The sequence below is a fragment of the Salmo salar genome, chromosome 04, assembly GCF_965601325.2.
Source record: "Salmo salar chromosome 04, fSalSal1, whole genome shotgun sequence".
NCBI lineage: Eukaryota > Metazoa > Chordata > Actinopteri > Salmoniformes > Salmonidae > Salmo > Salmo salar.
This window is the reverse complement of record NC_138294.1, coordinates 92805144-92817693: the sequence shown is the minus strand read 5'-3', so window position 1 is coordinate 92817693 and position 12550 is coordinate 92805144. Positions and strand designations below refer to the sequence as shown.

The 12550-nt window shown below is 39.3% G+C and overlaps 1 protein-coding gene and 1 long non-coding RNA gene across 2 annotated transcripts in view; one reads left to right on the top strand and one right to left on the bottom strand.

The window, feature by feature from the left end:
• The window catches only part of LOC106604029 (integrin beta-like protein E), a 31152-nt gene extending 24684 nt beyond the window's left edge, over window positions 1–6468 (top strand). The window contains exons 6-10 of the mRNA XM_014198360.3: window positions 2071–2212; window positions 2836–2982; window positions 3687–3742; window positions 3879–3961; window positions 4037–6468. Coding sequence (XP_014053835.3) covers window positions 2071–2212; window positions 2836–2982; window positions 3687–3742; window positions 3879–3961; window positions 4037–4117 — 509 coding nt within the window. The 3' untranslated portion in view covers window positions 4118–6468. The remainder of the gene's footprint in view (window positions 1–2070; window positions 2213–2835; window positions 2983–3686; window positions 3743–3878; window positions 3962–4036) is intronic.
• A 3202-nt stretch (window positions 6469–9670) lies between these two features.
• Window positions 9671–11596, bottom strand: LOC106604028 (uncharacterized). Its single transcript, XR_001328566.3, has 2 exons — window positions 11254–11596; window positions 9671–11100 (listed from the first exon to the last, which is right to left on the bottom strand). It is a non-coding gene; the product is annotated as an uncharacterized LOC106604028 (long non-coding RNA).
• Between the last annotated feature and the right edge of the window lie 954 nt (window positions 11597–12550).

Below are 12550 nucleotides of genomic sequence, written 5' to 3'. Positions count from 1 at the left end.
ACTAGGTAGTTTATCTTTATATCTAGGTAGTTTATCTTTATAACTAGGTAGTTTATCTTTATATCTAGGTAGTTTATCTTTATAACTAGTGTCATGACGTTGGCCTCTTTGAGTACAGGGAGGTCAGTTGACCCCCTCCCCCCTTGCACCATCCGGCAGCCTACCTTCCCACACCCAGGCCCTAGTGTGATCGGGTTGTAAAAACTCTAAGAGGAGAATCTCTTGCCACATGGCCCTTATAGAGACACAGGATAGTCTTCCATCTCTCAGAACTGGGGAGCCAAGCGACATTTGTGTTCTGGAGAAGGTATGAAAGATTGGTGCAGAATCCTGCTACGAACTAGGTCCGCTTGGTACAATCTTGTGATACTCAGAAGAGACAATACAGCCATATTACCATAAAACTGTTTATATAATAGCCTCAGCGATGAATCTTGCATCCACTATGGTTGTATAGAATGTATTAATAAGGATAAAGCTATTTGTAATACATTGAGATGCTATGTACTGATGTTAATGTGATAGAATTATATTTCTGTACCAAGCTTAGCTCAGTCATCGGCACGCCCCTAGGGACACAGACAGGTCCAGGCGTCATGTGACTAGGTAGTTCTATGTCACTATAAAACCCACGCTGAATTACATTTCTCCAGGTACCCGGCCTCCACTCCATTGCGAGTTGGCCAATAGGTTTGACATCCAAGTACTCTACTGAAAGTGAACTATACCACGTGGTTAACTCTTCGACTATCGATACCGACAGAATAAGTACTAGTCTTGGATAGTAATTATCTAGTCAGCAGCTAGGTAAATTATATCATTGAACGCGTAGTCCATCGAATCACCCATTCTATGACGACATTAATGAATGTCGCTTTGAAAGATCCTTTCTAACCGAGAGAGAGAGTGAGCGTGAGAGACGAGAGAGAGAGTGAGCTTGAGAGACGAGAGTACGCGGACTAATCTCTCCAACAGAACGACGCTCCAACAAGGTATCCCGACGACACACTGAGCGTAAGTATATATCTGATTGCAATTGTTCCCGAATGAGTGAGCGTTCAATCTGTCATATCTAGGTAGTATTAATGAACTCTGTGTACCTCCTCAGGTGACCGTTTATGACCCATTGTCTATCTAGGCCAGCCTATGCCTGTTTTAGCCCACTAGGTCAGTTTACCCTACCTATATCTTGGTGACGATAATTACTGTTTGTATACTTTCGGTGAAGTACTTAGCTTTAGTAACTAGGTGAGTTTAAGACAATTGATGTCTAGGTAGTGTACTCTTAGTATAGACTGGGTTCGTGCAGATACTTCATATCTAGGTACGTTTGGATCTGAGACTGGACGCGAGGTAGTTTACTCCATTTATAACCAGGTAGTTTATCGGCCTATACTATACTAGAGTATGATTTATACTGTTATAACTAGCTAGGTTCGTTATATCTAGGTAGTTATAACTTTGTAATAGGTAGTTTTCCTTGGTATTATATCTAGGTAGTTTATCTTCATATTAACGTATTAATCAGTTTTATCTCGTATCATAATTCTAGGTAGTTATATTCATAAGGATATGTCTTAGTTTACTTTATATCTAGAGTTACTTATATCTAGGTAGTTTATCTTTATATCTAGGTAGTTTATCTTTATAACTAGGTAGTTTATCTTTATATCTAGGTAGTTTATCTTTATAACTAGGTAGTTTATCTTTATATCTAGGTAGTTTATCTTTATAACTAGGTAGTTTATCTTTATATCTAGGTAGTTTATCTTTATATCTAGGTAGTTTATCTTTATAACTAGGTAGTTTATCTTTATATCTAGGTAGTTTATCTTTATAACTAGGTAGTTTATCTTTATATCTAGGTAGTTTCTAATAAGTCGTTTCTCTGTAGAGAATAAGATAATGCCTATGGCTTGTTTTCAGTAGTATTAGAAGTAGTGAATTTGATTGTCATTACATTTTATGCAGTTTCCAACCCTGTAGCATAGTAGAGGAGTTGTGGTAATGATTTATACTGAAAAACATGACGCTATGTGTTGTATCTCAACTCCATGGTTTGTCTCTCAGTGGACCCCCCGGTGACATCCTGTATGGAGGGGCTGTACCTACCCATGTTCCTGTCTCCAACACCAGCCCAGGGTGCACTGCTGTACGCCTCTGCAGACCAACCCCTGGAAATCACTGTCAGAGCACAGGCTACCAACTCCACGTAAGAGAAAGGAAACGTGGGAACACATAGCAGATAGGTATAGACTAAATCAGGGGTTTTAAACGCAATAGTTAGACGAACCAGTGTGTCAGCGGGTTTTCGCTCCTCCCTTGCAAGCTGTAGAATTAGATTTAAAAAACAGATACAAATACATCTTATGGAACAGCGGGACTGTGAAGCCTAGGCAGCATCTAATGGGGATCCATAATAAACACAAATACAACTATACAGTCAATACATCAACTGATATGGTTCCTGATCTGGCATGTACAGTCAATACATAAACTGATATGGTTCCTGATCTGGCATCTACAGTCAATACATAAACTGATATGGTTCCTGATCTGGCATCTACAGTCAATACATAAACTGACATGTCAACTTTATTCAAGACATTTTTAACACATTCCATTTCAAGAAAGGAGATTTTTGTTTATTTTATTCAGATTTTGAAGTGATGCATTTCTGTCCTTGAGCTTTTCTTGTCTATTAATGTAACGTATAATGTCATGTTTTATGTTTTGTGTGACCCCAGGAATAGTAGCTGCTGCTTCAGCAACAGCTAATGGGGTTCATAATAAAAAATTAAAATGACTGTATTTTTTTCTCCCTGTGTGTTTAAGGGTTTCAGAGCTGTTGGTGAGTGGACCTTCCGGTATCACAGAGAACACCACTGATCCAGGAGAGTACCTTCTAAGATGGACGCCCACTGAGGATGAGGAGGGAGGGTACTATCCTGTGTGCTTCATCGCTCAGGGAGTGAACGACAGGTCAGTCTGCAGCCACTTCAACTGGAAACTTATAGCACAACATAATGACTAACCTGATTAAATAAAGGCACAAAATTAACTAGCATGACTAACCTGATTAATTAACTAGCATGGCTAACCTGATTAATTAACTAGCATGACTAACCTGATTAATGAACTAGCATGGCTAACCTGATTAATTAACTAGCATGGCTAACCTGATTAATTAACTAGCATGACTAACCTGATTAATGAACTAGCATGGCTAACCTGATTCATTAACTAGCATGGCTAACCTGATGAATTAACTAGCATGACTAACCTGATTAATTAACTAGCATGGCTAACCTGATTAATGAACTAGCATGGCTAACCTGATTAATTAACTAGCATGACTAACCTGATGAATTAACCAGCATGACTAACCTGATTAATTAACTAGCATGACTAACCTGATTAGTGAACTAGCATAATCCATCATTTCTGTAGTCTACTATCAAGACTATCAGTTAAATGTACATTCAGACACATTTTGGTTAAATGCATTCAGTTGTGGAACTGACTAGGTTTTAACCTGCATTTCCCTTCAATGGTCTGTGGTTGGTTTGGTTTAACATGTTTCATTAAACCAATGGTATGTGGTTGGTTTGGTTTTGTAATGTTTTATTAAATGCTGTTTAACAAAGATCTGAATGGTGTAACAGTTGTTCTGTTGATCTTCTCAGTTCCACGTACCACTCTGAGCTGCGCTGTGTGATCGTCAGGGTTGGAAACACAAGCGGTGGGTACAGTTTCACTACAGGAAGAGGTTAATGATCCCCTTCCTGGTGTTCTGCTAGTCTCCTAGTCTCAAATTAAAATAAAATAAAATGTGTGTATGTGTGTTGTAATAATGTGGACTAACTGTGTTTCCACAGGAGACGTTGTTGTACTGAGGACAAAAGTGTCCGCTCTGATCCCACTGACAGATAATTACATCAGAAACATGGTGTTTCAGCAGGTCAGTGTCACTGTCAGATCAGACAGGTTTCTCCTCAGCTCTACCTGATAATCACTGTGTGTGTTCTGTTTCCAGCTCCGTGAGGAACTGATCAGACTAGGGCTGCCAGGGGACTTCACGCTACGCCTGTTAGCCACTCATGACATCAGTCCCTGAGGGAGGAACAGGAAATCAGCTCGACTTTCTTCACTTCTACTTGTCTTTTCTTCCTGGTTCTGATTCTGCAGATAGTTCTTTTGAAGAAGGAGTGATTCCTTATAATGACAGAATACGGTTGATTTGTAATAATCTCCTGTGGGTTGCCAAGATTAGTTGAATTAACTGACACTACGTCTTACTGGATGTTAGTTGAATGATTTAAAAGTAAATGATTTATGTCTACAAGAAGAAATGCAACATAAATATGATTGGTAATGTACAGAGGTAGACTGAGGTTCTTTCCTGTTTGGTAATGTACAGAGGTAGACTGAGGTTCTTTCCTGTTTGGTAATGTACAGAGGTAGACTGAGGTTCTTTCCTGTTTGGTAATGTACAGAGGTAGACTGAGGTTCTTTCCTGTTTGGTAATGTACAGAGGTAGACTGAGGTTCTTTCCTGTTTGGTAATGTACAGAGGTAGACTGAGGTTCTTTCCTGTTTGGTAATGTACAGAGGTAGACTGAGGTTCTTTCCTGTTTGGTAATGTACAGAGGTAGACTGAGGTTCTTTCCTGTTTGGTAATGTACAGAGGTAGACTGAGGTTCTTTCCTGTTTGGTAATGTACAAAGGTAGACTGAGGTTCTTTCCTGTAGACAGGTTATTAAACATTGGGAGATATAATGTTGTTTTCCTTAAGGTGTGAATCATATAGACTGTGTTTGATTAGGCTTAGAGGACAAGGCCTTAGGAGGTTGATAATGAGACGTTATAATGGTAAAATGTTATAATGTTGAAATGTTTAAAATATTGATGTATTGAGATATAAGTGGAGTAATAAATTAGGTTGTAGAAAGACTATAATTTAGTTAAAGGTAGGAGGGTGAAGGGAATAGGAAAGTTTCATGTTTGAAAAATGTATGTTTTAAGAAGTTGATGTTCATGAAGTATATTAAGGGTGCTAGCTTGATCTGGAAATCCCCAGGTCAGAGCAGCAAGTAGGTTGAAGCGTACGTTCTGCCTAGGTGGGAAAACGTGGAGGTTAGTGGGGGCTGAAAAAGCACCTTTTGAGAAGATGGATGCATTCATTAGGTGTTAACCACCGAAGGCATCAGTGGAGCAGGTGGTCATCCTGATGATTTATCAGAAGAGGCATTAAGGGTATAAAGGAAGCAGGTTTCATGGGAAGGGAATGACTCTCTTTGAGTTTGCTAGAAGAACCTGTCGTCTGCTGGAGAAAGACTTTTACTGAAGCTTTTTAACTTCAGATTCATTTAGATTTTTAATATACTTGGTTTTTTATTCTGAAAGTGTTCTAGTACATTCTAGGAGGAACCCTGAATGTTACCTCATTGATAGGAGTGTTCTAGTACATTCTAGGAGGAACCCTAAAGGTTACCTCATTGATAGGAGTGTTCTAGTACATTTTAGGAGGAACCCTGAAGGTTACCTCATTGATAGAAGTGTTCTAGTACATTTTAGGAGGAACCCTGAAGGTTACCTCACTGATAGGAGTGTTCTAGTACATTCTAGGAGGAACCCTGAAGGTTACCTCATTGATAGGAGTGTTCTAGTACATTCTAGGAGGAACCCTAAAGGTTACCTCATTGATAGGAGTGTTCTAGTACATTCTAGGAGGAACCCTGAAGGTTACCTCATTGATAGGAGTGTTCTAGTACATTCTAGGAGGAGCCCTAAAGGTTACCTCACTGATAGGAGTGTTCTAGTACATTCTAGGAGGAACCCTAAAGGTTACCTCACTGATAGGAGTGTTCTAGTACATTCTAGGAGGAACCCTTAAGGTTACCTCATTGATAGGAGTGTTCTAGTACATTCTAGGAGGAACCCTAAAGGTTACCTCACTGATAGGAGTGTTCTAGTACATTCTAGGAGGAACCCTAAAGGTTACCTCATTGATAGAAGTGTTCTAGTACATTCTAGGAGGAACCCTAAAGGTTACCTCATTGATAGGAATGTTCTAGTACATTCTAGGAGGAACCCTAAAGGTTACCTCACTGATAGGAGTGTTCTAGTAGCTGTTAGTTTTTTAGACACCAACTGAGGGACTGAGAAACCTGAAGGGGGAGACAAAAATCTGTTTATAATTTGTAGAAGGTAAGAACTTGTTTTTCTTGTTATTGAACACTGTGCTTCTCATAAAATTGTTATAGACCAAACATATTTTATTGACACACACTAATAAGGGTTTAGATAAGGGTTTAGTTATGGGCGCTGAAGGCATCTCTCAATTTAATCCAAGTTATATTTTTGCTTATCATCGATTGGGGATATTGATTTATGATTGATTGATTGATCTGTGATTTTTAATGCCTGTTTCTGGAATTTTGAATAAACTTGTTTTATTGTTCTGAAACTCGGTGTCATCAAAGAGTCATAGGAGTGCATGTCGTTTTACTCCTGGTTTCTGAAACACACTGGATTAATTGAGGATTTATAGCATCTGGTTAATTAGTCCATCGGGAACCTGAATTGCTGGTATGAAGGAACCTGAGACCCAACTAAAGGTACTGAGTGCATTGGTAGGAGTCATATGAGGGGTGATTCTGGACTAAACCAACCCAGGAGAGAGTGTCCACTCATAGTGTCGTAAGGTCGACTATCTGGCCTGGACGATCCTGAGAAGGTGCTGGGTTGCAGGGTGAGGTAGTATAGGAGCTCGACCTAGGGGATAGCCCACTCTACTGTAAGACCCTTGAGTTTGAGGAACAGTCCCTAGCTGTATACTAGCTCAGTGGTAAGGCAGAGCGGATTCTATCAGATCTGTAGGGACTAGGGACAATAAATAATAGAATTGCCATTGGATAGGCAGAGCCCAGTAGAATTGTTAATCCTGCAAGGTAGGTGTTTTAGCTTTGACAATTTGTGGGTTTGTACGGGATTGATTCGTGGAAATCAGGAATATCCTGGGAATATTTTGTGATATAGGAAAGCCTGAAATATACCCTATGCAGTACGCAACGCAAGAACTACAATAAGGTACGCAAAAAGTTGATCCTGAATATTTGCACACAAAAAAATAGAAAGTTTAGCATTTAATTATGTTCTTGCTTTGCAAACTAAATGTATTGGTTCCCACATACCAGGCTTTGAATTCACTTTACTGTAACAACCTATTTCTCCTCTCCCTAAGATCCGTCTAATTCCGATCGTCAGGATGTCAGGGATGGACCTCCCATTGGACGAGCTCCAAGGATCCGGAATCTCCCCTGACAACGGAACCTTCCTGAAGTTCTCCCCCACCTCCGTTTCCATGGCAGCCGTGGAGCCTGCTGGTGTTCCTGCTCGTCATTACCCTCCTCAGGCTGGAGAACATCATTACATCCTCCTCCTCTGTAGCTGACTGCAGCAGTGAGGAGAGGCACACACACACACACACACACACACTTTCTTTCTCTGGCTATGTCCAGTATGGCACCCTATCCCCTATATAATTGGCACTGGCAAACAGTAGTGTTCTATTCAGATTTCCCCCCATTCTGGTTAAATTGGACTAACCTGGTTAAACTGGACTAACCTAGTTAAACTGAACTAACTGTGAAGTACTGTATATCGTAAACCAGAACTCATGTATTTGATTATCATGGAGGTATTGAACTATAATGGATGGTTATTGGATTGGTTAAACACCTCCTTTTTTACATTTTATTTTATAACCTTTATTTAACTAGACAAGTCAGTTAAGAACATATTCTTATTTACAGTGACAGCCTACCCCGGCGACGCTGGGCCAATTGTACAGCCACCGTATGGGACTCCCAATCACAGCCTAGATGTGATACAGCCTGGATTTGAACCAGGGACTGCAGTGACACCTCTTGCACTAAAATGCAGTGCCTTAGACCGCAGAGCTCCTTTGAAGAGATGAACAGCCACTTTAGCAGGTTGTGACAATAATGTTTTTTTCTTAAAAAGGATCTCTCTGTTGCAAACACAAGAGCAATTATCATTTAAGTAGTGAAGGAAAAAGGGTATTAGTGATGGAAAAACAAAAAAACGTCTTAACAGAATTATATTTTTATTACATTTCAATACAAATAGGTTAGTGTCTTTTCAAATGGAGAAAAGCTATATAGTGTAAGACTGTCATTTCAACATTAAAACACTGTAGAATGCACAGTAAATTACCATACGTGTGTTTACAGCATTAATGCTATAGATTGCACTGCATTATGGGTAAAATGCTGAAAAATACTGTTATTAACTGTAATTGGAAGCCTCCTGGAGGAATGACTCAAAACATTCTGTATTAATTTCTTTACAGTAATAGATTATGCCTCCTGTAGATTTGTAGTTAAGTACGTACACACAACACAAGCTTGATATGTCCCTTGTCCTCTCTCTATTTACCCCCCCAGAGTAACAGCCCTGGTGCTCTCTGTCTCTCTATTTACCCCCCCAGAGTAACAGCCCTGGTGCTCTCTGTCTCTCTATTTACCCCCCCCCAGAGTAACAGCCCTGGTGCTCTCTGTCTCTCTATTTACCCCCCCAGAGTAACAGCCCTGGTGCTCTCTGTCTCTCTATTTACCCCCAGAGTAACAGCCCTGGTGCTCTCTGTCTCTCTATTTACCCCCCCAGAGTAACAGCCCTGGTGCTCTCTGTCTCTCTATTTACCCCCAGAGTAACAGCCCTGGTGCTCTCTGTCTCTCTATTTACCCCCCCCCCCCCCCCAGAGTAACAGCCCTGGTGCTCTCTGTCTCTCTATTTACCCCCCCAGAGTAACAGCCCTGGTGCTCTCTGTCTCTCTATTTACCCCCAGAGTAACAGCCCTGGTGCTCTCTGTCTCTCTATTTACCCCCAGAGTAACAGCCCTGGTGCTCTCCGTCTTTCATTCTATTCTTTATTTTTCTATGCTTGTCCTAGGGTTGAGAAGAGCTGACCAATCAGAACCCGAGGACGTTTGTTACGGAGCCCCATGAGGAACACATGATGCCGACTTTCCGCTGTGTGTTTGACCGCCTCTGAACCCCAATAACCCGGAATAGAGTAGTCCCTGATCATAGATCTAGGATTGTACCCAATCCCAATTTAATCTAAATCTCCCTCTCTCTCTCTTTTGCCCCCCACACACACCCCCCTCCCCACACAATATAGTTTTAAATTAGTGTTGTAATGATGCTCTTATTTGGTTACATACGTGTTAATTGCTGTTACTTCTATTGTCAATTATGTTGTTAGTTTGTAGTTAATGTTGTTAGCTATTTGAATTCATGTATTTTATGTACAAATGTATATATATATTTCTTTGTATTTAGATTTCAGGTAGTTTTTCACTGTAAATATTCAGCATTGTAATGGCACCAGAGTTGCCAGCTTAATACTGTAATTTTGCTTTACAGCAGATATGCTGTAATATATTTTACAGTACTATTTTCCTTACTGTAAAACAGTGGTATTTAAACGTTTTCAGCGGGGACCCCATTTTTTTCGCAAGAATTTCCAAATATAATGACACAACCTTAAAATTAGCTACATTTCTATTTTTACATAAACAAATAACATTAAATTCATTACATTTTAATCTGTTATCAAACTGAAAAGAAACCAATAAATACATGTAGTGTAATACATTTTTTTTAAATTAAAAATTCAGATGATCTTTTCTCAAAAATGTTTCTATATTGTCTAATATTTTATTTTTTTGTTCATAAAAAAAGAATAACACTAAATAATAATATTAACAATTTAAAATAAAATTGTTGGCAACACGACTGCAGTTGTGGGGGTCACGAACCTCAACTTTGAATACTACAGCTGTAAAACCTTACAGCTGTAAATTTAAAGCAGGGATGCTGTAATATGTTTTACAGTAAGGAAAATAGGTACTGTAAAATATATTACAGCATCTCTGCTGTAAAGCAAAATTACAGTATTACGCTGGCAACTCTGGTACCAGTATAATGCTGGTAAATTTACAGGGGAAAGTTTTACAACAATAAACCCATCGTCCTTTCCTTCCATATAACCAGTTAGCAGTTTAAAGCTAACTTCACAACATATCATTTTACAACTGATAGTAAAATCTACTACACTTATAGCAACAATAAACTGGGCATAAACCTATAGATGTGGTCAACTCAATAAGGTAATTCATTTAAAAAAGTTGTTAAACTACCACCAAACTTCTGGGAAAGGTATTTAGCGGCATCCGGTGATTCTCCAACACTGCATAAAAGCAATCAATCACTTATTACTATAATAAAATCCTTTAAGTCTAAACTTTTTTCAACACAAAATCCACCGAATGAGCAACAACTCCGAAGACAACAAACATAGAAATGAACACCAAAAGAGATCCGAACACCTTGGCTGCATTTCCTGACATCGTTACAGACACATTTTCCACACAAGGAAGGACAACACAAGGCAGTACAGAAATAAAGCAACAAAAGGCCATAATACCAAAAAGTATACCTTCCCAGGGACCAGTGGTCAGAGAAGACTTCAGCTTCCCCTCTGTCTTTCTGACAGCCAGGCCTTCCTTCATATAGGACTTTGATATTTTAACATTTTTCTTCTTCTTCTTCTTCTTCTTCTTGTAGCTTTCCCAGATATTCACATCAACGTCCTCATTCCCCTTCAACACTCTGAGATCAACTCTTCTCCGTCTCACTTCATCTGCCATGTCCCTTAGTATTCTGTTGACTCTGAAGTTCTCCGACGTGATTAGATCTCCGCACACTGGACAGATGACGCGACCAGCGTCCACACTCTTCTGGAGGCATCGACTACAGAAGATGTGTTGGCAGCTCAGCGATATATGTCCGGTGAAAATCTCGGTACAGACGGAACAGATGAAGACTGTAGCCATGTTTCTCTGTGTTCTCAGAAGACTTGGTTACACCTTTCATAAAGAATAAAATAATAATAATATCCTTTATAGATCGAGGTCTTCTCATTGAAAGCAAGTCTGAGAAGCGGTAGATCTGCTATTTCTATGCTTCTTTGCGTCGTTTACTTTCGGTTTTGTACACCGGCTTCAAAACATCTGAAACCATAATATTTGTGGTTATTTAAAATAGGATTTCACAACGGTTTAGATAATACAATGATTCACTACACTCAGAGGGCTTGTTTTGTCACATAACCTGAAATTAGGCCAACTATTAGCATTATTGCAACTAGGAAATGCATATTGTACCTTTAATTACATGTTGTTGTTGTCGTCCGAATAAGATCCGGTCGATATTTGTTCCGTTTCCACCACCGAGGTATAATACAAACCGGAGACTGCTTCCTAGATGTCCGGCCGTTGTTTTCAAGGTAATTTACTCACGTTCACATAGAGAGGTAGTTAGCTGCAGCTCAATATGGAGACTGGACTATGGTCAACTGGGTGTGTCGAAAGGAAAATACTGGGCGTGTGGACAGGGTTTAGTTTCGGCTCATTATAATAAATACAAAAATCACGGTTTTCGATTCATGTTTTGATTATTTGGGTTGAATTCTGTGTGGAAAGCATCAGTGCTATCAGGGGCCCTTGGCACGTCCCTACCATAAACCCTAACCCTAAACCCTAACTTTAACCCTAACCTAAAACTAACCCTAAACCCTAACCTTTACCTAACCCGAAACCCTAACCTTAACCATTACCTAAAACTAACCCTTAACCCTAACCTAAAACTAACCCTAACTGTTTAAAATGTAAACTTCAATGGGGTAAGGCCATCCCAATAATTCTGGATAGCGTGGACAATGTGAAAATGGAGTGGGGGTGGGAAAGAGCTCTGCTATAGGTAGTGCTGAGCAATTATATTATAATTAGTGCTTTGAGTCGGTTTGGGGGTTTCCGTTAATCATTTATTTTTGTAATCACAGTTTCGGTTTTGATTATTTGAGTTGAATGTTGTAACAACACAGAATAAAACAATTAATACAAGTCCCATGATAGTTAGTGACTTCCGATTACTGCTCATTAACCATCATTTATTTACATTCATTTAATACGATATTTCAGTTGTGTTTTTATTAAATTGGTTTTATTTGCTGACTTTATTATTTCATTCCAAGTCATCCGCTCATCTCTGCTGCTGTATACGCCGTCTGACAAAATCTCTATTTTCTACTTCTTCAAAGTAAATAAGGCGCACTTTTATGACCGCTGAATGTCAACTATCAATCACTTTGATCATGTGTTTTCAGGTACAGATTAATCACGAAGCAACAGCTGTTCACTATATCCACTCACGATCCACTCACGATCGCGCATTCTTGTCTCTTCAGTAGCAGGCCAAATAGAAACCCAGATAAGAACAAGTAGATACGCAATGGATTATGGTCATTGTAGTTAATTACCACGTTTTATCCACTAAACTATGTAGATTATTGACCTGTAGGAAACTACAAGTTCCTACTACGTTACACATCTAGAGAAACTGTGTGACTGAGTTTACTGAAAAGAGAAAGAAAATGGAATTCAAGTAATTGAACCCGAAATA